Here is a 27,051-nt window from a genome sequence, read left to right as displayed (position 1 = left end):
TATTCATGGTCAGGCCACCCTTTTCTGTAGCAGGTGATGGAAGGGCCATTGGGGAGGTTGTGCTGGATACCCCTGAGTGCCCACCGAAGGGGGGCTGCAGTCCTGCATGTGGTGGGCCAGGGTCTTGTGGTGAGGGGGGCCACTCCAGGACCATCTAAGGAGGGCTGGACAGGGGGTTCATCTCCAGAAACCCCATGCCTGGAGGAACGCTGATCTGGTCCCTGTCAGCACAGCTTGCTGGGCTGCAGCTGGCCTAGGAGGACAGTATGGAGTCAGCGCTTCCCACCTAGCCCTGGGGAAAATCACAGAGGGTGTTTTGGTCCAGTTCTGTCCCCTTATTATGAAGGCCCTGGGCTATAATGTGAGTGTCACCCACACCATCACAGTGCCTGAACACACCAGTAAGTTCACCCTATTGTGTCCCACAGCTGTGGGAAGTGAGGTGGGGGCTGAAGGCCTTGGATGTCTGCATCAGGGGCCCTTGGTCCTGGACAAATGACTCTTCCATGCCCGGATGTGTGGTAGGGACAGGGATTCCCAGGGCACACAGGGTTCCTGTGGCCTCCATGCCTTGAGCAAGGGGGTCTTCCCAGCAGAACAGTCAAATTTTACTCTAAGCTAGAGCTTCCCAAAATGTCTGGATGTGCTCCAAGAGAGATTGCTGGATTGTGGGAGCAAAGGAAGGACAAATTTGGGGACCTCGGCAGAGAGGAGTGGGTTCTAGGCTGGGTTTTCCCAGGACTGAGCCCTGGGGGCATCTCAGGTTATTTGGGGTGTGCATTGCCCAGAGGTGCAGCTGGAGACTCCCATGAGAGGAGCATCCTGGGTGGGTGCTTTGGCGGTGAGTCAGCACCCACCTCCGGCTGCTGAAACCTGGAGAGATGGTATCAGCTTGATGGGGGGGGGCTGGCGTGATCAAAGGAACTGGGCTGCACACAATGCGGGGACTCGATAGCCCTTATCTGTCATCCCCGAGGTGCTAAGGGCCCTGGGGGCAAGGGGTGGAGGGGGGGGTGGGTGGTGGGTGCTGCAGGGCTGGGTGCGGGGGCTCCCACCGACCTTTCCCTGCTGAAACCTGGCAAATACTGAAAGACAAGAAAATTATCCCCGGTTCTTTATGTGCCTGGGAAAACCCTTGGGAAGGATTTGAACACTATTCCAGCTGCAGAAGCAGAATGGCTGCTCACTGTTCCCTAGGGAAGGTTTGGGGACCACAGCATCCTCCTTTCTTGTCCCCTTGTCCCACCCTGCTGTCGAGAGGAGCCCCCCAAGCCTCGGGCCCCACACCACACACTCGCATGGGTCTCAAACATGGTCGTTTAATAAAATCTCTTTTTAAAAGAACTACAATTCATACAACAACAACGAGAGGTGTGGGAAGAGTGGCAGCAGCCCAGGGGAGGGGGAGCGCAGGACATGGGGACAGAATCTGTGCCGTGATGGCCTCTCCCAGCCACCCCGCCAAGGACAGGGACGGTCCCATACCACCACCACTCACCAGCACATCTCTGCCACTGCTGCCTGCCCTGCCCATGCCTGCCTGAGTGTGCAATGGCTCCAGTGAGCACAACCGGTGACCTGTGCCCGTGATAGTCCACAACAGGGTCTGGACATGAAGCCACATCTGTGCAAAGTAACCCAAACCCTGTTCTGGGCCTTCCACTGGAGGGGTTCATGGCCTATGTACCTGGGAGGGTTGGAGGAGCAGCACTGGGCTCCAAGCAAGAACATGTTGGTGAGGCTGGATGTGGGCAACGTAGGGGTGCAGGGAGTGTCTGGGGCCCAAGAGGTGCCTGGGATGGAGCAGTGGAGACTGTCACCTGCCACAGAGGGATGCTCAGAGAATGCACAGTGTCAGGCTCCACAGGTATGCTGCCCCGGCATGGGCTCTGTGGGGTTTGAAGCAGCACAGCAAAGCCCCCATGCCTTGGCTACCCCTCTCAAGCCACCCCAGCTCCCTCCAGTCCTATTCCTTCCTCCCCCACAGCACATAAGCTTAAAAACAAAACCTTGAACGCTTTTTCTGAGCTTTTACCCTGCTGAGGCCTGGGGTAAGAGAGAGCCCATCCTCTGCCCGCACAGACTGATGTGGGCTCCCAGGCCACAGTAGCACTGGGACTGTCCTGAAGCCCAGCACTCTTAATGGGGTCAGAACACAGGACAGCATCTGAAGGAGCAGCCTGAGGAGTGATGCCAGTGCCTGCTTGAGCTGCTCCTGCTGTTGGCTCCTGGAGCACTATCCTGCTGCCAGGAGCTGCCCAGGCTGGGGCAGAGGAGAATGGGGACTGAAGCCCTTAGTGATGCCACCTGCTCCAGGAAAAGGCTCCATCCCTGGCAGAGGTGCTCTGGGCAGGCTGGCAGCCCTGATGCCAGGCATGAGCGTGCCCAGCCCTCCTGGCTCTCTTCTGCTTTCTGACCTTCGCGCTGGCTCCTTCCCAGCTGCTATGTAGCTTCAGCTAGGGGACAGTGCCGCAGCCTCCCCCCCCCCCCCCCTTCCCCCACCAATTTCTATGCCAAAGCAGCCGCTCCCCTGCGCCCACGAGAGCTGTGAGCAAACGGCAATGCAGGGACGCGATCACAGCAGCAAAGAGGACAAGGACGCTGGAAACGGGGGCGATCCCCCCCCATAGCTGTTAGTGGGTGTTTATTGGGCAGGCGTCGAACAGTCTGGCAGCGTCCTTCGACCCAGCTGTGGGTGCTCCTCCAGCACGGCCACCCCACTGGGCCCAGTCTGCAGCAAGCTGGAGCGCAGGAGACGGGGCGGTTACTGCTGCGACTTGGGGCTGGAGGGGTGTAGGGAGGAGTCGTCAAACAGCGGGTTTCTCACTTCCATTTCTCCGGTCTGCCGTGGTGGCGGGAGAGGGATGGGGGAAAGAAAAGGCGGGAGGTCAGAAAGCAGGTTGGAATTCAGTTGCCCCAGCCCAAGGGGTTTGGGTCTCAACCCCAGACCGGCAGGGAGCAGGGGAAGTGGGCTACCAAGTGGGCTGCAATGGATGACAAACACCAGGACTTCCGTCACCCTGGAAAGGTGCTGCCTCCCTGGCAGGAGGGAATGAGGTGGGGTGATGTGTAAAACTCAAGGTCTTGGGTAGGATGGGACCCCACAGTTAGGCTGGGGACCCCAGGACAGCAATCCCAGCCTGGCTGGCAGGAACAGTTTCTTGATCAGGCTGGGGACCCCAGGATGGGCCCCTCAGCACGGCTGGCAGGAATGGGATGCCCTGTCCAGACTGCCTGCCTGCGATCAAGTGCCCTTTAATGGGCCTGTAAAGACCCACTGATGACCCTCGATCTGGGCCCTGATGGCCGCGCTCCGCAGCTATTACCATGTAAAAGGCTCCTCTTCGTCCCTTTGTGCTCTTTGTAGCCAGGGCTGTTATGCCCGTCCCCAAAGTCCCCTGCTAGCCAAGAACACCCTCTGGCTGTAAGGGGTCGCATGACTGCGCTCCAGACGTTGGGAGGGCACAAGGACGAGTCCCCCCAGCCCCGGTGCCTAGGAGCGGTGACCATGCCCCCGTCGCCAGAGGGATGGTGGGTCAGGTGGGCCAAGGGCTGCTCTAATTATCTGCTCCCAAGGAAATCCTTGTGCCAGGACATGCATTCCTGCCCACCGGAGAGCTTCAGTGGGAGCTGGCCAGGGACATGGGGGCAACAGAGGGGCAGAGGTTGGACCACCTCTAAGTTTGATGAAGAACATGTGGAAAAGGCTCCTCACACTGAAGGGCACGTCCCAGGCACTTATTGGACACCCCCACAGGCACAGGGACCCCTGGCTCTCCTGCACCCACATACCGGAGCCAGCCCAGGGCACTCATACACGGTGAAGTCTCCATCCTCATTCTCCTCATCAGATGACGCTGAGTCTGGCAGCTTGGGCTCCTCTTTATGCCTGGGGGGAAGAAGATGTAGAGAGGCGGTGAAACCCAGTGGGATGATGAGGACCATCCCAGTTAATGGCAGGACACGTTGTCTGCTACCAGGCTGCTTACTTCTCCAGGGAGAGCATCTGCTGCTTTTGGTGCTGGTAGTGGTACATTTGGGCGCTCTGAGCCAGCGTCTTGTCCCCAGGCTGTGGAGAGAGCAGGAAAAGCTGTGGAGACTGGGCTGTGGAGGGCCCCAGACTGGCTGGTGGAGGGCCTCCACCATGTGGGAATACCTCCAGCAGAGCACTGAGGCCCGTGTGCCAAACACCTCACAGGGAGGGATATGGGCACCTTACCGAGATCTTGTCATAGGGCAGGGGGCTGGCTACTCGCTGGGCTGAATAGTCTGCTTTCTGTGCCAGCCTGACCTCCTTCTGCAGCCTGCCAGGAAGGGGCATTGGAATCAGGGAATCACAAAGTTTGGAAAAGTTTTCTAAGATCAAGCCCAACCATTAACCCAGCACTGCCGAAGCCCACAACGAAACCACATCCCCAGGTGCCACACCCACATGTTTTTTGAACACTTTCAGGGATGGTGACTCCACCACCTCCCTGGGCAGTCCTTCCTGAAGCCTAATGCCCGACCACCCTTTACACGAATCTTCCCTAATATCCAACCTAAATCTCCCCTGAGACAGCTTGAGGCCATTTCTTCTCATCCTGTCCCTTGTTCCCTGGGAGCAGAGCTGACCCTCCCTTGGCTGCCCCCTCCTGTCAGGGAGTTGTGCAGAGCATGATTGTCCCCCTGAGCCTGCCTTTCTCCAGGCTGAGCCCTCCCAGCTCACTCAGCTGCTCCTCATAGGACTTGTGCTCCAGACCCTTCGCCAGCTCCATTCCCTTCTCTGGACATGCTCCTGACCTGCAATGTCTTTCCTGCCATGAGGGACCCAAAACTGAACCCAGGATATGAGGTGCCTCACCAGTGCCCACTGTAGGCACAATGAACTTCTCTAGTTCATCCTAGAGGATATGGGGAGCCATAGAAGCAGACAACTCCATTGAGGAGCCAGTGACCCTTGGAGGGTCAGCCCTGTTCCCTGTGATGGCAACCATGACAGGCAAAACCACCTCCATCCCATGGGGCCTGGGCACAAGGCACCAACGTGCTGGCAGTGTCAGCACCCAGCACCACAGTGATGCCCACACCAGGTGCCACTGCTCCCAGGAGCCTGCATCTGGCACAGAGGTGTCTCACTACTGTCCTCCTGCTCCAGCCAGCTGATGCTGCTCCTTGGGAGGACTACTGCCTCTCTTGCAACCCCTCATGCCTGGGAAGCATGGGAATACACTGCCCTGGGCACAGGGTCACTGAGGGACTGTCCGCAGCCCCAGCTCACCTGTACCAGCAGATGGCTGCCACGATCAGCGCGGAGATCCCGGCCACCGTGCACACCACGATCAGCCCTGCCAGGTGGAGAGGACAGCAAGGGACAGCAGGTGAGCTGGCAGCATGGTGACACCAGCCCATGCTTCCCTGGTGAGGATGTGAAACCTCTTCCTCTGAGTCCCAGGGTCTCACCGAGCACCATGTTGTCATTTTCAGGGATGGGGGATGCCTCCACCGGGTACTTCTGGACAGTGGCAGTGGTAGGGAGGGTGGTGGCTGCCATGGTGCTGGCGGGACCCTGCTGCAGATGCCCATCTCTCAGCCAACTGGCCACACGCTGTCTGCCACTGTTGGGCACCAGGGTGGCTGCAGGAGAAGACAGAGCAGTGGTGAGTGGTGTCCAGGCAGCTCCAGAAGGCAAACCTGCCTGGGGTGCAGGGTCTGGCTGCAAGGAACTGCTAGGAACAGGGATGAGCACTTACTCCTGGGTCTGCCATCCTGTAGTGGGTGGTGGCGAGGAGCCTCCTGCCGGGCCAGCACATCCGCAAGAAAATCAATTTCTGCCTCCAAGCTGGGAACAGAGGTCCGTCCTATGGGAGAACAGGTGTGAGATGGGCACTGTGGGGTGCAGGTGTGTGCCCACCCCCAGGGCGAGACCAGTACCCCCAAGAAGGAGCTTCTGTCCCAGCTCCAGCAAACACGGGTGGAGTTCAGTCTGAGGCCCCTCAGATGCAGCTCTCTGAAAGCTGGGCCCCGAGACCCACGGGTATCCTTGCTGCGTTCAGTGCGATTTTCACCCCACAAATTCTGGAGGATCAGGAGCAACAGCATCTGCCTTCATGCCAGAGGCAGCAGGTCCTGCAGACTCTGTGAGAGAGGGCAGGGTGCCAGCACCCAGTGTGCAGCACCTGCCCCTGGGGTTACACAGCAGCTCCAAGGAAGGAAGGATGGGAGCTGGACCAGGACAGATACTCCCCATCTGCCCTCCTGCCTCAGGGGTGAGGGGTAGCTTCAGCACAGTTACAGTCAGGGGACACCCCAAACACTGGTTTTCACCTCAAAAATAGATCAGGGCCCTTTATAGAGCAGAGTGGCTGGAGCCACCCCAGAGCAGAGCTCAGCTTGGTTGTTCATCAGAGCATGGGAGCCCTTGCTCCAGTAGAGGGGTTGGTTCTTGCCCAGTGCCTGGTGGGATGCAGCTCCTTTGGGAGCCCCATTCAGCAAGGGATGTACCCCCAGGGGCTGGCCCCAGCAGCATCTCACAGGTGGCTGTCCAAGCCCATGTCCCAGCACAGTGGCCACCAGACACATCTGCTCTTCAGGGGGCTCTTGCAGCATCAGGCACAGGCAGGACTCCCACTCTGGCCTGAGGTGACAGCATTGCAGCAAGAGTGGAGTCGCTCTTCTCAGGCTCATCAAGCAGAGTCCAGCTCTGACACTCACCACTGCTTTTAACAGGATTAAACTCAAACATCAAAGCAGTAGACATCCCTGTCCCCATCTCAATCCCCATCCTATCCCTGCTTCTTTTGCCCATATTCAGACTGTCCCCTCAGAGAAGCCCTTGGGCCTAAATCCAGACATACTAAGGCAAGGTGGTACTGGCACATAATTCAAGGTCATAAGAATTACATCTCCTCTGGAATCTGTCCTCACATCCAGTGTTTGGAAATAAACCCTGATTCCCTCTGGAGCCATGCACAACTGCCACCTTGCTGCCCCATGACTCAGAACCACATGAGCCAAAAAACAATTGAAAAGGGGGACACTCTTGCTTTAAACAAAAGCACCAAGAGTCACTGTTCCTACATCCTCCATGCCCTGCTGTCCCCAAACTGCCCCCAGCCTCCTACCCTTAGCTAGAGCCCTGGGTTTCCCTGGCTCTTTGCACCCTGTTATTTGCATCCCAGAGCAGTGCCATGGTCAAGTAGCGCCAGGATGGGGCTGTGCCAGTGCTGTGCCCAATAGGTGAGTGCCATGGTGACAAGGTGCTAGCACAGGGCCAACGTCTCTCAACGGGCAAGGGAGTTGCATGGGACCCAGTGTGACAGCCCTGTGCCTTAGGGGGACACCCTTGTGCCCAGGATTGGGATAGCCCTGTGCCAGAGGACATCCTAATGCCTGGGATGGGGACATTTGGCTCTAGCTCACCTCTGCACTCTGGGAAAAGTCTGTCTCCATAGGGGACAACCCTGTCCATCCCATGTGTGCCACCACCAGGCTGTGCTGGTGTTGGATGTGATGTGGCTGGAAAAAGGAAAATAAAGTTGAAAAAGCAGCCAGAGCAGCTGCCAGGTCCCTCAGTCTCCCACCCTGTGGGGGTGTGTCAAGTGGCACATTGGAAACTGAGGCAGTGGTTTGGGGTTCCGGTGTTGCTGCAGGGCCTGGGTTGTGCCACTTACCTGCACTAACCAGCTTTATCAGCACATTGTCTTCAAGTGGCTAAAAGCTGCCCACCTCCCATTCTGTGTGGCAGCTAAACCTCCCCCAGTGATGCCACAGTTTCCACCACCCATCTGAGGGCACTGAGGGCTGGGTCCGGCCAGGCACTGTGGGTGTGTGAGATGCTGGCCCTGAGCTGCTCCAGGGAACAGGGGGCCGAGGTGAGCCCCAGTTCCTGCCTGACTGCCCCAGGAGCAGGAGCAGAGATGCGGGGGAGGAACAGTGTCCAGGGAGGGCACACCAGGCATGGACGGGATAGGGACAGGGCACTCAGGCCATGCACAGGGGCACTCAGGGGTGCAGGCAGGGCTTGTGTAGGGTGTGGGTGCCCCCTCATGGTAGTTGCCACCAGTGCTGCAGCAGGATGTCATGGCCAGGCTGGCACACAGTCCCCCAGTCCCTCTGCTCTGCCCCTGGCCTCTCCTTAGGGCTTCCACCTCCTCAGGGCTCAACCTTGGGACGCACACCTACCCTGACAGTTTGGGGAAACAGGGACCAAGAAGAGACACATGAGGCTTCTGCCCTGGGCTGAGGAAACCTGTAACTGACAGTGTCCACATGAGGGCACAAAATTCTTATACATCCACTAATTTCTATAGTCCCGCCCAGGATGGCTGATGTCCTCTTTGATGCTGGCAGCACAGCGGGCAGGGAATGAGGAACATCCATGTCTGTGAGCTGAGGCCCCTTTTCCCAAAGTGCTTCCTGCAGCCCAGTGGGGCTCCATGCTGGTCAAGCAGAAGCAGGATAAGACCAACTATCTCAAAGCACATCACTCAAACCCATCACAGCACAGACACATGCAGCACCATGGAGTGAATGGGATTTTGGGGAGCTCAGAGCCCTGTGCAAGACAGCAGCAGCCAGGTGCAGACAGCCAGCTGTGGGATGCAGTGTACCCAGATTCCATACATCCCATCTCACCTCTGTGCCAGGTATGCCGAAAGACCTACACATAATGGCAGGAACACTCACATGCCCTCCTGAGACCCCAAATGGTGCTTTTCACCTCAAAAAGCTGCTTTTGGGAGAGGATCCCTGGCTCCTGCCAGAAGCAGTGGGGATGGCACAGTGGCAGGATCCCAGGATTGGCATCACCAGCAGTCACAAGTGGTTCAAGGATGTGCAACCCTTTAAAGGGTCTGCCTACATAGCAAAAGGGCTGCATGGGTATCCCCTTCAAAGGCTAAGGCATCCTTGGGCTACAGCAGCCCCCTGTTTGCTTTGCATCTCCCCCTAAATGCAGCTATCACAGCCCCTCTTCATCCTCACAGCCCTCTCCAGTGCTGCTACCAGATAAAGGTACAGGCAGGATGAGAAAGAAAGCCCCCATTGAAAAATAAATGGTGCCTCCCTGCCAAGAGTAGCTGGTCATCCTCAGAATGCTAAAACAAAGGATTTGGAAGGAGATCCCCTTTTTTTTTTTAACGCAGTCCCACACTTTTGCTGCCACAAGCTAGCAGCATTGCTTGGGACAACAGGATAGGACTGGGAGAGACTTTGGTGTCACCATCCTGCAATGGTGGGTCCTTAGAGGATGGTACCATGGTCCTGCATCTCTCTGCATAAGGATGCAACTGTGGCCACATCCTTCAGAAAGGAGCTGGGTTGCTATGGAGATGCCAGCGCATGTGCAGCCCTTGCGAGAGGGGAATTTGCTCTCAAGACTCCACATTAAAAAATGAACTATAAACAACTGTTAAACCCATTCAGTGCCAGTGAATGAAGAACCCGTGGCAGGGGCACTGACTGCTGTCAAACATCAAGTCTAGACCATATTCCTGTGCCAATCCCTCTTATCCCCCCAGCCATCCCTCTCATTTCAGCCAAAGGGTCTTGCTTTGGGGGTCTCCCCTCTGATTTACAGGGTAATTCTCCTGTTAGGAGGAATGGCACTGAAGGCATGCTGGGTTCTGACATCCTCCATGTGCCCACCTGGGCAGAGCCATGGGTGAAGGATATCTCCAACTGCACCCCAACAAGACCCTGAACATGCTCAACAACACAAAGCAATCCCCTAAAACTCAGAGGACCTCTCCATGTCTGCATGGAGTTCAGATGCAGGGGAACCTGCTCCTGGTTCAATGACCAGTGCTTGTCCATCCTGCATGTTTTTAGAAGCTCCCCAGGAGTTGGGAACCCCTTAGCAGGAGACTTTTGGGGGCAGCGGGAGTGAAGAGCAGGTGGAGAAGGGTGGGCTGGGGGAGATACCAATACGTTCTGCACCAGGAGGTGACTCAGAGGTGCTCCAGAGTACCTTGCATCCAGGCAGTCCCCAGCAGAACCTACCAGGAACAGCCTGAGGGTGTGGCCAGTCCTGGCCTCTTCCCCAGCCACAGAGGCCACTCCACTTTATAGCAATAAATAATTGTGTGAAGCCATAATTATGGTCTTAACTTACCTGTGAGGTGAGCCCATGATAAGGGGGCACAAAAGTAACTCTGCCACAGCTTTCCAAGCTGCATGAAGGGTTGACTGTCAGGCTAAAATATGCCTATGACTGGCCCCCAGCACTGTATTTGCAGCTGAACCAGGGGCACAGGTGCCAAAGCTGCACTGGGAGCACCCTTCAAGTACTGCAGTAGCAGTGGGATGGCTGACCATAGGCTGCTGCACCCAGGCTGCCACAGCCCCTTAGATCCCTTGGGGACAGAGCCAGGAATAACACCCAGTACGGCCCTCGGTGCCCTGGTGTGCAGCCAGGGAGTGGTCCTCCCAGTCACAGCTGACTCAAGTCCTCCCAGCATGGATGCTGGGCATCACCCAAGGAGGAAACATCAGTCCTGAACCACCGACCAATATCTCAAACCAAAGGGAATCAGGCACTAAAATCCCACTGGCACCCCGGGATGGGTGAGGCCATGGGCAGCATGAGTCACTGCTCTGTGTGCTGAAGATGGCTTTTCTGCTCCTGCAAAGCCTGAACCCTGGAAGAGCCAGGCACACCGTGAATATCCTGGAGATCCCCAGAAGCTGCCTGTCCTACTCCTGTCCTTGGAGGTCCTAGGCTCCCCACAGTGCTGACGGGGCCAATCACCAGAGCAGGATGCACGTAGAGCAGGATGGGCTTGCCAGCCCAAAACCACCCCCTCATCTGAGGTGAGTGGGGTGAGAGGGAGAAGAGCAGCTGTCCCCACAGAGATACAGCTGCCATGGAAAAAAGGAAGAGCATGGGGTGCTGCTGGGGTGGGGGGGGCTGTCCTGAGGCACAGAACCTCCCAGAGCTGCAGAGATGCAGGGTAGGTGTGCAGGCAGAGGGGCAGAGGGTGGGTGCACCTACCACTGGGTGAGAGCTGCCTCTGGACACAGCGCCCGTGGTCGTCCTCCTGGAATGGGGGCAGGCAGGGCCCACAGGCACCTGAGCCTGGCGGGCAGAACTCCCGGCGCTGCAGGGCACAGTCCAGGCTCCGGGGACACGATGCTGCTGTGGGGACAGGACAAAACAGCTCAGGAGGAGGAGAGGGGTCAAACACACCCCTAGGTCTGTTCACAGCTTTTTGGAGTGGGACCCAGCTGCCCCAGGCTGCCCTGCTGCAGCTCCCGGCTATCAATGGGCTTCACCACAGCTGCCCCAAGGCCCCACTTTGCCTCCACAAGGCCATTACCACCTGGAATTAATCACGAGCTTAATTACCGAGGAGTTGGACTCGATGATCTTCATGGGTCCCTTTCAACTTGAGGTAGTCTGTGACTCCATGACATTCACAAGGCAGTTGCAGTGATGAGCATGCATGCAGTGCCCATACCCCCCAAGGGTCCCCAGCCCCAGGGTGCCACCATCCTGTGGGACACAATGTGGGAGTGCTGCAGCACCAGGATCACCTGCTGCTGCCTGCCCTGCATGGGGAGATGAAATCCAACCAGCACAGACTGATGCTGGTGTGGTGACTGTTAAATCAAAAGTCACAAACTCCCCCAAAGCCTCAGCGGGATGTGACAGCGCTGTGACTTAGGCTTCCATCCCTTCAGGATTCCCTGCAGGAAGCAGTGGGAGCCAGCCCTCCCTGGCACTGAACTGCACCCCAAACCTCATTCACAGTTTCATGGGGCATCTCACGCCACTCCCTGGACACAGGCATGAGTCCCCCAGGTCCAGCCTCACCAACCCATTGTGCCATGGCAGTGCCATCATGGCTGGGTCTTCATCCCGGGAAGTGAACCTCTCTGGGGAACACAAGGCGCAAGGTCCCCATGTCCTACACAAAACTGAGTCCTGGGCCAGGTGACGGTGGCAAACCATGTGCAGAGCTGGAGACAGACAGGAACTGTGACACAAAGAGCCAGCACTCAGTACCACCTGTGGCAGAAGGCTGTTTGGGGCACAATGGGGTCCCGGCTTTGATGGTGACACTGCTGGTCCTGCTGCAGCTTGGAGTGTCTTTCCCTCACAAGTGGTGGCGCTGTGGAATCAGGTGCCCTTCAGTGCACCCAGCACTCAGGCCGGGCACAACTGTGCGTGGGAGGAAGAGCTGGATGGGGCCACAGCTGGATGGGGTTGCATAGCTGGCTGAGGATGTGGCACATATCTGCCCTACTCTGCCCCTCACCTTGTCCCTCACCACGCCCGCAGCATTCCCACAGGCAGCAGCAGGCAGGGAGCAGGACTGTGGGGCTGCACTGGGAGCAGGGCCAGGCTGGCAATGAATCATAGCAGGAACAGGCTCCCAGCACCTGCCCACGCACCCCGAGCAGTCCCTGCTAGCCCTCGCTGCCCACACCGGCACCAGCAATGCACGGGCCACCTGCCTGTCCCTGCCCCGGGGGACGGCAACACCCGGCACAGCCCCGGCGCACTCCAGCACTGATGGGGGCAGCACCAAGTACACAGCTGAGAGTCCTAAACAGGATAGAACCGGCAGAGGATGAATCATGAAATCATGACAGTTCTGCTCCCCCAGCAAGGGTGCAGGAAAGATATCACCCCAAAGCCACACAAGTGGGATATGCAACCCCCTGCTTTTCCATGGCCATATTTCACCATCAAACTGCTCCCTGGAGGGTGCAGCTGCTACTAAGAATCTCCAGCCTGTGCCCAGGCAACTTTCCACTCCACTCCACTCCACTCCACTCCACTCCACTCCACTCCACTCCACTCCACTCCACTCCACGAGGAAGTCATCACCTTCCCCACCTCGGCTGCCACTGGCAAGGATGCACCAACTGCAATTTTAGTGCTGGCTGACCCCCACACCAGGCACAGCTGCCTGGAGGGGGTGCGCTCAGAGGGGGGGAAAGTGTCCACTGTGCCCATGGGAGCTGGGTTTTTTGCTGGACTGTTTGTTCCCTGGGGATAGTGTGGGGCTTGGCCATGTGGCTAGGGGGCAATTAGTGCTTAATGGGCAAATACTCAGATGTCTAAGCACAGAAATTGGACTTGGCTCCTGGCTTCACCTCCCCAGGGTTACTCTCAAGGCCACTCTGTTTAAAAAACAGGGCAGGAGGAGGTCGTGGCACTGTGCAGCCTCAGGCTGGGGACATGTTACAGCCCCGTGGGGCAGTGGGGAACACACATGTAGGGGCCCTTGTCTGTGCCACAGGCTCATGGAAACACTTCCTCCCAAAACAGGTGCTGCCAGAAGCTGATCACTGGCGGAGGAAGTCACCCCAGTGTGGGTCACCCCAACAGAGCCAGACATTGACAAGAGCCTCAGAGCCACCTTGTGATGAGTGATGGGTGCAGAGCCCCGAGCCAGAGTCCAGCAATTGGGTACATAAAGCCCAGGCTGGATTCCAGTGAAGGCTGTTATCTCTGTTTGAGGAATGAGTTGTGCTTGCCCAGCTGTCACCGGCTGCAATTCAGAGCTCCCCATGTGTCACCAGCCAGTGACTGGTGAGCTGGCATTACTGCGTGGGCACCCTGTGGATTGAGGGGGCTCACAGGGGCTTTACTCCCTGAGCCCAACTCAAAGCCCAGCAGTAAGAATCCTTTGCTGGTGGGAGTGGGCACCTCAGTGCCATGCTAGGTGATGGGGACCGAGCACTCTGTGTGCCACCACCCAGGTGCCACATGGGCACATCCAGCCCTGACTGCTGCCACCCTGTGGTGATGTCAAACTACACTGCCCCAATGCTGCCCCATCCTTGCACACTCACACATTCCTGTGGCTGGTGCCACCTGTCCAGTGCTCGAGCAGGCAGACGTTGGGTTCCCCAACACTTTGGCCATGGATACCCCCCTCATGAACACTCACCTTGAGGCAGAGTACTTGGGCTGGCACAGTATGTGGGTCCCAATTCCACCCAGCTGTAGCCATGTCACCACCATGCCACCCACCTGTTAACAGTGCCAGGATGCCTGCTGCAGCTCCCTGTCTTGCCTCTGCAGCTGCAGGGCTGCTGTTGAATCTGGGGAGTCTGGGATCCCCCCCACCCCAACCACGGTCCCTGCTTAGCACCAGTGCAGCCCAGCATGGCCTGGCCACAAGTGGGATGGGCAGAGGGACCCAAGCTGGGGTCCAGCTGGGGTCCTGCAAGGACCCTACCCCTGCATGGCCCTGCCAGCAGGACAGTACAGACCAGAGGAGCAAGCGATGAATGATATGGAATGTGCAGCCAGCACCAGACACAGCCCAGCCAGGATGCTGCTGTCCAGATGTGCCAGGGGTGTTCAGAGGAGGGGGATGCTCCAATTGCTGATACTGCCCTGCCATGGTGCTCAACTCCTGTGCAGGTGGGCAGGGAGCCCAGAACAGCACAACTGGAGTAACCCCTTAAACCGAGCTCAAGCCTGGGCTGAGCTGCTGGTGCCAGAGGAGCTGAGTGACTCCCTGCAGGCAGGACCCCAGCCCAAGGCCAGCGGGTGCACCGGACACAGCAGTTGGCACAGACACAGCAGGTGGGCATGAGCTGGGGACACATGTAAGCAGGAACAGACCTGTGCCCAGGAGGAAACACGGTCATGTGAGCAGCAAGGCCTCTGGATGTGTTATCCATGGGGGAAAGCTGAGCACAAAGCTCCATCCCTAAGGACTCACCCTGGGGAGAGCTGTGCCAGGCATCCAGGGTGGCACTCAGCAGAGTGCTTGTGACAGGGGGTGCCCAGGCAGGGCATAGAGCCACTGGCAGTCTCAGACTGGATGGAGCAGCTCTTCCATACTCATGCCAAAACATACAGGTGAAAAAGAAACAAAAATAAACCCAAGGAGGACGTTTGTGTGGCCAGGGAGGCAGGGACTGCCCCCGCTGCGTCACTGCTGCAGATAGAGAGATAAAAGTGAACGTAAGAGGATAATTAATTAGCACCGAGTACTGCTGTGAATGTTTAAGGTCCTGGCAACGCCAACACCCAGCCTCCCTCTCAGCTGCCAGCCCCAGTGCCAACAGTGGGAGCTGGCAGAGCCCACTGGGCATGGGCTGAGCCCACAGGGCTCTGGCTGCACAGCCACGTGGGCACAGAGCAGCCTGCCCAGGACCACTGGTGGGACATGGGCAACTGAGGGGGGATATCGGGGTGTCTGGGGAACAGGGTGCAGGTCTCACTCCCACGTTGGGCCCCTGCATGCTGGCTGAGGCTGAGGGAAGACCATAGCAAGGCCATGACACAACCCCAGCAGCGGTGGCAGCCCCCGCAGGGCCTGCAGTGGTGTGGTCTCTGCCAGCTCCACTCCAAGGTCATTCCTTCTCCTCTTCTTCCTCATTCTCCTCCTCCAGCCAGATAATGTGGGAACTGCTGAGGGCCCTGCCTGCAGCCTGCCCTCCCAGTACTTCCACTGCCAGCTGGCACTGGCCGTGGCTCCCTCCCAGCTCTGTAAAGTGCTCCTGGCTCTGAAGGAGGACTCTGGAGCAGGCCCAGGGCAGGCTGGCGGGCAGGCATCAGGCAGGCAGGCTGGCATGATGCCCCCATCAGACCTCAGTCCTCGAGGTCTCACTTCCCCCTGTCCAGAGCCTCCCTGGGCAGAGGCAGTGCTGCTGTTCCGCAGCAGGCAGGAGCAGGGGTTGCTGAGGTACCCCCTCAGCACCTCACCTGCACTGCCCCACACCCAGGGATGTGGCTCCTGAAGTGAGTCAGCGGTAGTGACTGCCAGCAGCTGCAGTAGCAATGCCAGGCTGGATGCTGTACACACCAGCCACGGGTGACACACACCAAGCAGAGGTGACACACACCAGTCACAAGTGACACACAGAGTGACTGCAGGATGGACACTCCACTGGTGGCCGCAACTTGGTGGGCTTCCTGACCCACCTGCATCCACCTGCCCTGCTATCTCTTGCACTAAGAAGCAGGTGGATGGGGACTGGGCTGAACCCCTGGAGCAATGCCCACTCCTGGACACAGCTGGCACTGCTGCTGGGGCAGTCCCTGTGCCACTGCCAGCAGCTGCTCATGTCATTGCTGTGCTCCTGCCCCTGCCCCTGAAAATGCAGCAGCCAAGCCCCCTCTCCCCCAGAGACAGTGGAGCAGCGCTGACCCCACAAACCAGGACTGGGGGGATGCTGGTCACATCACGTCACCGCTGGGGACAGAGCATGTGGCACAGCCACAGCCACAGCCACCAGTCTGACCCCATATCCTGCAGCAGCACCGGTGTATGCTAGTCCACCAGTAAGGGAGCAGCTGGAAATGCTTCTTTGTGCTTCAGCAGATTTGGTCAGGCAGATGCAACATGTCACCAGCTCCCATCCCTGAAGCCGCCAGGGCTTGTGTCCTGACTCCCAGCTTCGGCTGGTGGGTGCTGAAGTCTGGCCCAGCTGGCAGAGATGATCTCCAGCACAGTTTCTGTCATGGCCAAGAAACAGTGCCAGCAGCCTTGTGCCACAGACTCGGGACAGGGAACACCTGTAGGGAACCCCTGGGAGCATTCCCCATCCCTGCACAGCAAACACCTCTACTGCACCCTGCTCCCACCGAGGGGACAGTCCCACTGATGGGACAGTCCCACCAGACACAGCCCCACCCCCAGGAAGAATGGAAAAAGGCCTCATCCTCACGACTCCCCCCACTCCCACCTCCCACCCTCATCCTCACCTAGCTGCTGCTGCTTTGGGGCCACCAACCCAGAGCCCTGGGCTAGGCAGGACAGACAGTGTGGTGGGCACCCATGGTGCAGCCCTGAGGCCATCATGATGGGCTTCCAGAGCCTTGTCCTGCTCCACGTTCAATGCCAAGGGGGAAAGGGAGGGCCAGGAAGAGCTGAGCCAGGTTCCTGCAGAGGTGGGGAGACGCCAAGCCCTCGGCATGCCCAAACACATTGCCTCCCAAACATCAGTGTTCCTCCAGAGTCTGTCCCTGCTCTAGAGGAGATCCCATCTACAAGCACCCCAAAATTCCAAGTTGCTCCTGTGATTCCAGGCTGGGGCAGAACCAGGCAATTTCCAGCAGGCTGAGGGAATGGAATTTTGTATCACTACTCAAAGCACTTAACTAGGCCAGAAACATCCCTGTTCCTTGCCCTGGCAGCCTGCCTGCTGTGCAAACGAAACAGCTGGATTGGCAGGGCCATAGGAACAGGAGATAGCACCAGGATGGTTGGAAACTGCTCCAGCAAACCACAAATCCAGACCCCAGCAGAGACTGGGCAGAGCCAGGAGGTAGTAGAGAACATTGCTCTCCTTGCCTGTGGCTGGTGTGGAAGGCATCAAGCCAGCGAGGGGTATCCCAGCCTCAACAACCCCGAATGCTGACAGCCCCAACTGCAGCCCTGCAGAGGCTGCCACACCCAGGATGTGCACAACTGCATCCCACCCTGTGTCCCTGCTGTGCCAGGGGGTCTCCAGCCACAAGTGGCTTCAGATATTCAGGAAGAGAAGAAATAATAAAAAAATCCAAAGGCAAACCAGGTGCCGTATGCCATTTCCCCAGGCCTACCCACCCAAACCTGGTGCTGGCTTTGCTTCGCTGCATGCACACCTACGCTGGGGACCCCAGGCTGCCACCAATGTGCCACCTCATCCCAGTGCATCTGGCTGCTCTTTGCAGCCTGAACCACCCACTTGGAGACTTGTTTATCAGGTTTTTCTCAAGTAAATACCAATGAACTTTGCACATGCACTGAGCCTGCTGGGGCTGGGGTTGGGTTCTTTAATTCCCTTCTTATTGGGCAAGTTTTGCACCACATCACAAGTGAAGCAGGTGGTGGCCAGGGCTGTGGTGCACAGCAAGCACACCACCTGAAGCACTGAGCAGTCTGGAAGGAAGGGAGCGGGGTCCAGCTCTCTCCTAAGGGCATTCCTGGGCACTGACCCAGGAGCAGGAGAGCACCCCACGGGTACACACTTGCCCACTGAGCCACAGCAGAGCCACAGCCCTGGGTTAACTCTCTCTGTGTGATGGCAGGGAGGTGGGAGAGGGCAGCCCACCCCACAGCTCAGCACCCAAGGAGCTGCCAGGCTGGGGGCCACCATAGCTCAGTCATGTGAAAGCAGACACAGGCTCCCATGCACTCTCACCACTGGGCTGGAAATATCCATCTGGAGCAGCAGTACCACTGCACCTGCTAGGGCCAAGATGCCCTTTAGCAAAGCCAAAGCATCCCACACCACCACCAGAGACATCCTGTAGCCTTTGGGAAAGAGCAAAATTTTGCTGATGCCTCCAGCAGCTCAGAGTGGAGCTGCTGTTCCAGGTGGAGCATTGTTCAAGGTGGGGATTCTGTCTGTCTGTCCAGCTCCCTTTGTCTAGTCATTGCCTGGCACCAGCCCTGGTACTCCCACCAGCCCATGACCCTGAAACAGATGCCTGGGGACATAGCTCCTCACCCACGAGTGCTGGAGCAATAGGGGCCAACCTTTATAGCTGTTGGAACAGCCATTAGAAGAAGAGTCTTTGGAACAACAGCCTTTGGAACAAGGGCTATCAAGGGCACTCCAGGTGGGCACCCTCCATGCTGGTGGACATGCAAGAGCAGAGGCAGGCAGAAATGCGGGGCTTGCAGCATCCACCCTGCTGTGGCTGCACCCACAGGTATACCTGCACTGATTCAGCCACCACCAGTGATAAAGACCTGCAGGGCCATTGTGTCCCATGGAGCAGAACCCAGCAACTGAGAGGCCCCATCAACACAGAAACTGGGTGTCCATGGGATGCACAGCTGCATCCTAGGGGTGCTGGTGCATGCAGCATCCGAGGGCTCTTGATAAAGGGCTGCAGATGGTGCCAAAAGAGCTGGACCCAGAGATTTTGGGGTATATGCTGCATAGGAAGAGTCAGCTCAGGGAAACCCTCTCCTTCCTAGCCAGGAAGCCAGGAAAGATTGCTGCAGGATGGGTCACATTACAGCAGCTCACCAGGCTGCCCTCTCTTCTGATTTAGGGCCCTCTCACTCCCTCTGACAGGTGCGAGATGATGAAGTCCCCAAGGCAGAGCAGCTCCTTGCCTACAAGAGCAGCCATGGGTGCTATGGGTGCACTGGAGACCTGCACCTTCCACACCTCCTGTCTCCAACCCCACCACAATCTCCTTTCTGTAGGAACGGAACAGAGGCCAGGAGCCCAGGGAACCCCTGTATCATGATGAGTCAGGGTCCCTGACAGCACTCAACTGACATGTCACCTCTCATGTCACCCACCTAGTGCAATGGGTTCCCACTCAAACAGGGAATACCTCTCAAAAGCTTTGCCATCCTCTATCTGTGCAGGAAGTAGTACCCCAGCATGTGCCACAGTGTGCATGGGTTAACATGGGCGGTTGCAGCCCACGGTGCTCCAGGGCACGATAAGGCAGGGACCAGGACCTGCTCTGGCTGCGTTTCCTTCCACCAATTCAAATATCACTCCAGGCACTTAACGGCCAGTTTCTTCCTGTTGCAATTCTCGTTAGCTCACAAAGTGGCTAATTACAGGCCTGCAGCTGCCATTTGGAGCAGCAGCAGTGCTGGGTTATGCCTAGGCACAGGAGGGAGATACCTCAGTGCTGGCAGTGGCATTGGGGTCAGGCCCAAGTGTTTTGGGACCAGCCGGCCCAGGGGAGCCACTACCCCCCTTGGGGACCAGACCCAGAGCTCTTGGTGGGGCCCAAGCACCAGGGCATAGTGTTTATGGATTTAATGCAGGGGTGGAACTGATGGCAGCTTCTGTACCCTGTGCCCAGGGACCCAGCACCTTGCACATGGGGAGAGGCCATCCCATCAGCCCTCTTGTCCCTGGGCACCAAACCACCCATCCTGTTCACAACATGCCCATCGCTCTTGTCCGCAGCAGCCCCCATTAACTTTCTCGTTCCTAGAGTCCCCACTGTGCTATCACCCCTCCTGTCTCCAGCATCGCCACACCTCTCCTGTCCTCAGCACACTGTCCATCCCGTGACCCCTTCTGTTCCCCCTGCCACACTGTCACCCCTGATAGCCCCCATCACTCCTCTAGTCTCCAGCATCTACCACCAACCTCCGTGTCCCCAGTGCCCTGACCACACTGTCACCCCCTGATGCTGTGCCCCCCCGGAAGGACCCGGCAGGGCTAAGCCGATTACCTCCCTTAATACCCCCATGGCCCAGAAGAGACATTTCAGGCAAACATTGATGCACCTTCCCCTGAGCTGTGGGAAGACTCAGGCTCTCTGAGAACTGAGGGATCCCTGGGGTGGGGGAACAGTCTCCAGAGCTGCCAGGAAATTGCAGATCCAAAGGACCTGACCCTGCACAGTGCAAGCAGGCCCCTGGCTCCAGAATCCCAGTCTCCCCACCCTGAGCTCCAGCTCCCCACGCATCAGCATCCCCAGGGTATTGCTGGGGTGCACATGGATTTGTGAGTCCCCACAAAGCTACAGCAAAAGGGATGAGGGATTTTCACCCTGTCTCTTCCATAAACTCTTCCTTGATGCTGATTCTGTAATTGGAATTATCAGACATCTTTTCACCCATTTCCCCTCCTCAGGCCTGCAGACGGAGCCCTGCCCATGTCCCTGGCATGGGTACCAGCTCCTTGGAGCCCTGTGGGATGCCTGTGCTGCACATCCCAGCTCCTCCACACCTCATGCCCACAAGGGCTCCTTTCCCACAGGGAGAACCAGCTGAGCACAAGTAACCCCAGATAACAAGGTGGAGACATTATTTCCAAGAATAAAACTACATGGGCAGCACCCTAGCTGCTGCCTGGAGAAACACCTGGTCTGCACCAGTGTAGCAGAGGACCCCCCACCACAGGGGGCTTGAAAGGATGGAATCACTGCCCACCACCGCCACCACTCCCAAGGGGGACCCAGACAACCTTTCCTGTGCCTCAAGAAAAAACTGGGGCTGCTACCTACAGACCAAATCAGAGAATGCTGCAGGGCTGAGATCACTCCCTTCACTTGGCAAGGCAGCCAGGCCCCTGCAAGCACCACAGGTGCAGCACCAGTCCCAATGTCTTGCTCCCAAGAGTGGCTTGGAGCTGCAGCAGCTTCAGGGGTCAGCATGGGGGTCCCTGGGGCTACTGCACCCACTGTGTCCCAAGCCTGTTCCCAGTGCAGCGATGGACAAGCAGGCAAGGAGGAAAAGCTAAGAGATGGACAGTCCCACCACAGGCTGAGCCTGGGAACTTCCCAGGGGATGGCTCCTGCCTAGCCATGCCCAGCTGGGAAGTTTGAGCAGTACCTGCACCACTGCAGAGCAGGGGCAGCCAGTATCAACACCAGCATCTGTGCTCCCACCCACGTCCCTGCAGAGCGGCATGAGGAGGAGCAGCAGTGCAGAGCCAGCAGGTCAAACATGGCCAAATGGGTCACTTGGACTGGAAACAAAATTCAGATTTTGCTGAGTATCTTCTCCAGATGTCTGGGATGTGGACTGATGGCTGTGGCAGTGGGGTTCAGGATTATTAAAAAATGGGGTTCTAGCCTGTCATCCCATTTGGAAAACTGGGTTTTTTGTTTACAATAATAACAAGGATAATAATAGATGAAATTTGGCAATCTAGTTACTCAAGAAGCGGGGAGAAATATGGCTGTCACTCATGTTCCAGGAAATGAAGCCAGAAAACGAAGCAAGGCAGGCCCTCTGCCCAAAGCCTGGTGTGATGCATAGAGACACGTGGGAGAAAAAAGCCCAGCTGAGGAGTAGCAAGCGAACCTAAACCACCTGCAGCGCCTCCAAAGCACTGCTGCCCTTCGTCCAGCTTGGATCAGGCTCACAGCAAGATGAGGATGTTACTGAGCCACGTGCAGCTGCATCCCGGGAGATGGCATCTGCTGCAGGGGCTCTGGGTCGCAGCGCCAGCCAAGGAAAGTGAGGAGGAGGAGGAGGAGGAGAAGGAGATGCCAACCCCCTGAAGCTTTCTGAAGAAGCTTTGATGGAGCTGCAGAGGCAGGAGGACATGGGTATGGTAGTGCAGGACCTTTTCCCTGGCTCCCTCCTTGCCAGGAGCCAGTTTCACCAGCATACCACAGCACAGAAGCTGCTCCTGGGCTTGCCACCTCCACCTTGCAGTCACCCCCAGAGAAAGCCAAGCTTGGCCCCATCTGCCCAGGAAAGGCAATTATAAAGTGAGAAGAAACAGCCAATGCTTCCTGTGCCCCAGTGCACTCAGAGAAAGGTGGTAGGGCTGGGACAGAGACTCCTTTGCCTGCCCAGCACCCCAGGGATATTTTCTTCCGCCGTCCCCAGGAGAAACCTACCTGGAGCTCCCCACTGCCACATGCCATACAACCTCAAACTCCCGGCAATGGGATGCTGCTGTCAGGAACAGCGCAAAGACACCATCCCTAGCTTCTCTCAGGGAAAAGAGGTTGAGCTGAAAATCCAATCCCACATCTGCCAAGAGCATGCAATATCTCAGCACTGGAACAGGCTGCTGATGTGGTGCCAGGCCCCTCATGCTCACCTCATCTCCAGCATCCTCCTAGTGCTGGGAAGGGAGGGGAAGGAAAGGGGAAATTGTCACCACTCCCTGACAGCACCTGGCCACAATCACCCCAGCAGCCCCTCAAGTGACCCAGCCCAACCAGCACTGCCAGGCCAGATGATCCCACACTAACCCCTAAATTCAGGAGGAGCAGAGATTATGCTGGATCACTGGTGGCTCATCTGAGCCTGGATCTCCTTCCTCTCATCTCAGCCTGTGTTAGGAATACCTCTGGCTGGGCTACCCCAGCCTTGGCTCGTGTAAAGAGGGGGAGCGCAGGAGCATCCCCACCTCTGCCTCCAACCCTCCGACGTGGAAACACACAGACGTTTTGATATTGCAGCTTCCCGCCGTCCCTCAGAAGCACGGAGAGGCCACCCGGGCCCCGGTGACAGCAGGCTGCCTGCCCGGCGTCCGCCGGCCCGGCGTCTGCCCTGCCGGGAGCCCGAGAAGGGAAACAATATCGGATTCGCAAACAATGCTGGGAGCCAGGAGGCCCTTCCCGGCTCCTGCGCCAGCCAGGCGGAAAGCACCTGCCCGAGACAGGCCGTACCTAGGCAGGAACACGGCACCTCCCCGGGGCGGGCAGCCACAGCCTTCCCCGCAGGCAGCAACGGGGCCTGGGGCTGGCCGGGGTTTTGGGGCCGCTGTTTGTGCCCATCACAGCTCTGCGCACCCCAGCAGTGGGCACAGCGCAAGAGGACACGGAGCATGTCCAGTGCCAGACGCCCCAGGAGGGTAAATGTCCTAACCCAGACCCTGAAACTCAAACAAATCAAACCTGAACGCCCCGAAACAACCCTTAGGAAGACAGCTGGGCAGCTTAGGGCGGTGCTGCACGGGAAGGCGCGAAGGCCACCCATTCCTTCTGCCACGGCGGAGAGCAGAAATGTCACCGTCACTGGTGTACCGGGGCGGTGCTGCGGCCGCTCCCGGGGCAATAAGACAGCTGGGCAAACAGGGCTCCCTCCAGCGCAGCCCCCGGAGGCTCCCCGGGATGGCTCGGTCACTGCAGCGTCCTTATTTTTTTCTTTGTGGTTTTTGATGTTGTTTTAATTTTTTCCTACCAATAAAGGTGCTTCATGAGGGCCGCTCCCATGACTACGTGCTCCTTCCCCACTCCAGGATCCACATCTGTGGGTCCCTCCAGCCCCCTCAAACAGCTGCTGGGGACCGGCCCTGCGGCGCTGCCACCCGCTGCCAGGCCCCTGCCTGCAGCAGCGGGCAGGAGAGTGACGGGGAGGCGCTGCCCGTCCCCGGGGAGCGCTGCGGGGTGGGAGAAACCCCCGTGGGGCTTTGTGACGGGGGCACCTCCTATCTTGCTCCACCCAAGAACACGAACACCCACGGATGCTGATCCCTGGTGGGGATGGGGATAATGAGGGAGAAGAAGGGGAGCAACTGCACCAGGGTTCGTCGTAGGAGAGGACATGAGCATCCGCGGGGGAAGGGAGAGGACACGGAGACGGGAGTGGGGGGAACAAGGAGGCACTCACCGGCACGGGCGAGGCGCAGACGGAAGGATCCGAGGGCGGTGAGCAGCAGCAGCAGCGCTCCGCGGCGGGCGGCAGCGCCCCGGGCCGCCACCATCGTCCACGTCCACGTCCACGGACACGGACACGGACACGGACACGGGCGGGCGCGGGGCCGCGGCGGCTGCGGGCGGCGGGGCGGGGCGGGGCCAGGCGGAGGGCGGGGCTCCAGCGCGTTTGGGCTCCACCCCCGCCGCCAAGGCCCGGCCCCCGCAGCCCCCGGCGGGAGCGCTCTGGCATCAGCGAGCCGGCGGCTCCCCGAGTGCTGCGCCGCAGAGCCCGGCCCAGGGCCCAGGGTGGCTCCAGAGAGCTAGACAGGGACCTTGGACAGGGGCCTGCAGTGACAGAACAAGGGGGAATGGCTTCCCACTGCCAGAGGGCAGGGTTACATGGGATATTGGGAAGAAGTTTTTCCCTATGAGAGGGGAAAGGCCCTGGCAGAGGTTGCCCAAAGAAGCTGTGGCTGTCCCATCCCTGGAAGCGTTCAAAGCCAGGTTGGACAGGGCTCTGAGCAAGTGGCAGGTGTCTCTGCCATGATAGGGGTGTTGGACTATATGACCTTGAAAGGTCCCTTCCACCCCACTGCAGTCTGTAATGCTATGTTGGGATCTGGTTATTCCCCCAGTCCCACATGAATGGCATACACTGGGAGTGATGAGCTGGGGAATGTCATCTGTCAGTCATGTGGCTGATGGCTGCTGGGGTAATGTTTAGGCTGATGGCTGGAGGTATCTCATCCCTGCTTGCTCTGCAGCTGTGGCACATGGCTTTGAGTGCTGGGTTTGTCAGACCTTATCTGCCGTTGACTTTGGATAGAGGAGTGCACTGCCAAAGCACCCCCTCCCTTCCCAGTCAGAGCCACATTCCTGGGTCACTCTCTTGCAAAACCTCTTTCCATATCCTGGATTAGTCTCATATCTCTAGGATTTGCTTTTCAACCCCTATGTCCCCTTCGAGTACAAATGTCCCATCTGGCTGCAGGACAGTGGGTGCTTGGTGGTGATATGCCTCCACAGCCACAAGGCCCAGAGATTCCACATGGACACCGCAGTCACACCAACAGCCATGTCCAACAGGGATGCCAGGTTGTCCCTGTTTGCTTCAGAGCTCCCAGGCCACCCAAGGTTTTCCCCCATGCAGTCAGGGGATGCTCTGCAAAATCCTGGCATCCAGTCTCTGGCCCCATGCTCTGGGCACAGACCTGAGGCCTTGGCACAAACACAAATGACATGATGCTGAATGGGACCTGCTGTCTGGGATCTTGCTGGCCAGCATGTGCTGCCTGATTCTCGGTGTAGGGATTGCCGTGGCTGTGCCCTGCTGCCTGGCTGGGCTCAGTGTAGGGATTGCCGTGGCTGTGCCCTGCTGCCTGGCTGGGCTCAGTGTAGGGACTGCCGTGGCTGTGCCCTGCTGCCTGGCTGGGCTCAGTGTAGGGACTGCCGTGGCTGTGCCCTGCTGCCTGGCTGGGCTCAGTGTAGGGACTGCCGTGGCTGTGCCCTGCTGCCTGGCTGGGCTCAGTGTAGGGACTGCCGTGGCTGTGCCCTGCTGCCTGGCTGGGCTCAGTGTAGGGACTGCCGTGGCTGTGCCCTGCTGCCTGGCTGGGCTCAGCCCCAGCCGACGCGCTCACAGTGGGAGCCCCATTAGAGCCTCAGTGGTGCCCTGGCAGGCTGTCAGCCCACTCCAAGCCTGTCCAAGGAATGCTGAGAGCAAGTTGCCATGGTGTGGTGTGACAGGGATATCAGGCCTGGCTCTGGAAGGAATTGCCACCTGCTCATGGTTCCCCCTGCCACCATGGCTGAGCAGGAAGGTGCCAGGTAGAGGTGGGTGACAGCATGCCATGGGGCCAGCCATGTGATCTGCTCCCAGCAGAATTGTTACCTCTTAAATTTTCTTTATTCCTTAATTTCCTTGGCCCTTTGCTCCTGTGAAAGGGACTGTGAAAAAAAAAATCCCTGTCTGGGATTTTACTTCCCCAAGAAAAAGCTGCTGTCATGGTTTAGGAATGGCACTCCTCAATTTAGTGCCCCCTGCCCAAAACTCTCCCAAGCCAGATCCTGCTCCTCCCCTGCCCCCCCTCCCCCTCCCCCCTTCTACGACCTTCTTCCTGCTATGGAAATGGAGTTGAGAACTGGAGAACTCACAAAAATGTGAGTTGAGATAAAAACCATTTACTGGACACAGCACTTTTGTTGAGACCTGTCATAGCTTGACATGGGAGGAATTTAGGGAAGGGACCTCAGCACTCCCTAGCATCACACTCAGTCATGGGGTAGGGGCACTATTTCTTCATCTGGGAGCAAGTGGTGGGTGGGGAGATGGATGGGGCCATGGGTGCCCCAACCACAGTGGGGCTGAGTTGGATCCTCCAGCACTGATCCATTAAGGATAAACAGGGCTGGCAGCAAGGTGGGACCTGATCTCCTGGGAGAGCTAGACAGGACCCCCCGAAAGCCATGGTCACCACCCTGGGGCCTGCAAGATCCTGGTGGATGAAAGCTTGGGAAACCACCCGTGCCTCTACCCTGACTGCAGGCACTTCCTGCCCTCTGGCAGGGATATCTCCCTTTATTCATAAGTTATATACATGTAGATTGTAAAACATACACATGAATAGACATTGTAAAAGGATAAGATAAAGATTTAATAACACTCATTCAAAATATTATTTTATTTTGTTCATTAATTTGTACATATTTGCACTAAATATATAACACCAAAGTATATTTGCCCAAATATACTTTCCTCCTGCACCCTGATGGGTTGCCCTGTGTACCCCTGGAGCTGCATGCACCCTGGCTTCTCTGGAGGAAGCAGGGGTCTCCCCTGAACTCTCAGAACAGGAATTCATGATTATTTTATCCCTGATGACACTGCTGGTCCTTTCAGCAAGCTCCACCGGTCTGTATTGTGGTGTGGTCTCATCCATCAGTGTCTTGAGTTGATGAAGGCTAAGCACAGACACAGCTGGGACTCATGGTACCCAGCCCTTCCCTGCCACGAGGATTCTCCATCCTCCCCCTCTACCCATAAGCTCCAGAGTTGCATTCCCAGCCCAATACTAAAGCTGCTACAC

General features: G+C 57.8%; 1 protein-coding gene across 3 annotated transcripts; it reads right to left on the bottom strand.

The window, feature by feature from the left end:
- Positions 1 to 1,299: 1,299 nt before the first annotated feature.
- NPDC1 (neural proliferation, differentiation and control 1) lies at positions 1,300 to 24,148 on the bottom strand. Of its 3 annotated transcripts, XM_071453607.1 has the most exons (9): positions 23,943 to 24,145; positions 10,973 to 11,116; positions 5,733 to 5,840; positions 5,443 to 5,616; positions 5,261 to 5,327; positions 4,220 to 4,304; positions 3,990 to 4,069; positions 3,793 to 3,889; positions 1,300 to 2,842 (listed from the first exon to the last, which is right to left on the bottom strand). In XM_071453607.1, the coding sequence occupies exons 1-9, from the start codon at positions 24,034 to 24,036 to the stop codon at positions 2,765 to 2,767; spliced, it is 927 nt and encodes a 308-aa protein (XP_071309708.1). In that variant the 5' UTR covers positions 24,037 to 24,145; the 3' UTR covers positions 1,300 to 2,764. The 3 variants fall into 3 exon arrangements, with proteins under 3 accessions (XP_071309708.1, XP_071309709.1, XP_071309710.1); XM_071453608.1 differs by lacking the exon at positions 10,973 to 11,116 and having other exon boundaries at positions 23,943 to 24,144; XM_071453609.1 differs by lacking the exons at positions 3,990 to 4,069; positions 4,220 to 4,304 and having other exon boundaries at positions 23,943 to 24,148.
- Positions 24,149 to 27,051: the final 2,903 nt, after the last annotated feature.

This window comes from Agelaius tricolor, unplaced genomic scaffold (assembly GCF_023055355.1).
Source record: "Agelaius tricolor isolate 1412-34295 unplaced genomic scaffold, bAgeTri1.0.p SCAF_37, whole genome shotgun sequence".
In the NCBI taxonomy this organism is placed as follows: domain Eukaryota; kingdom Metazoa; phylum Chordata; class Aves; order Passeriformes; family Icteridae; genus Agelaius; species Agelaius tricolor.
Note: the sequence above shows the minus strand (reverse complement) of the source record. Positions and strands in the feature narration are given on the sequence as shown.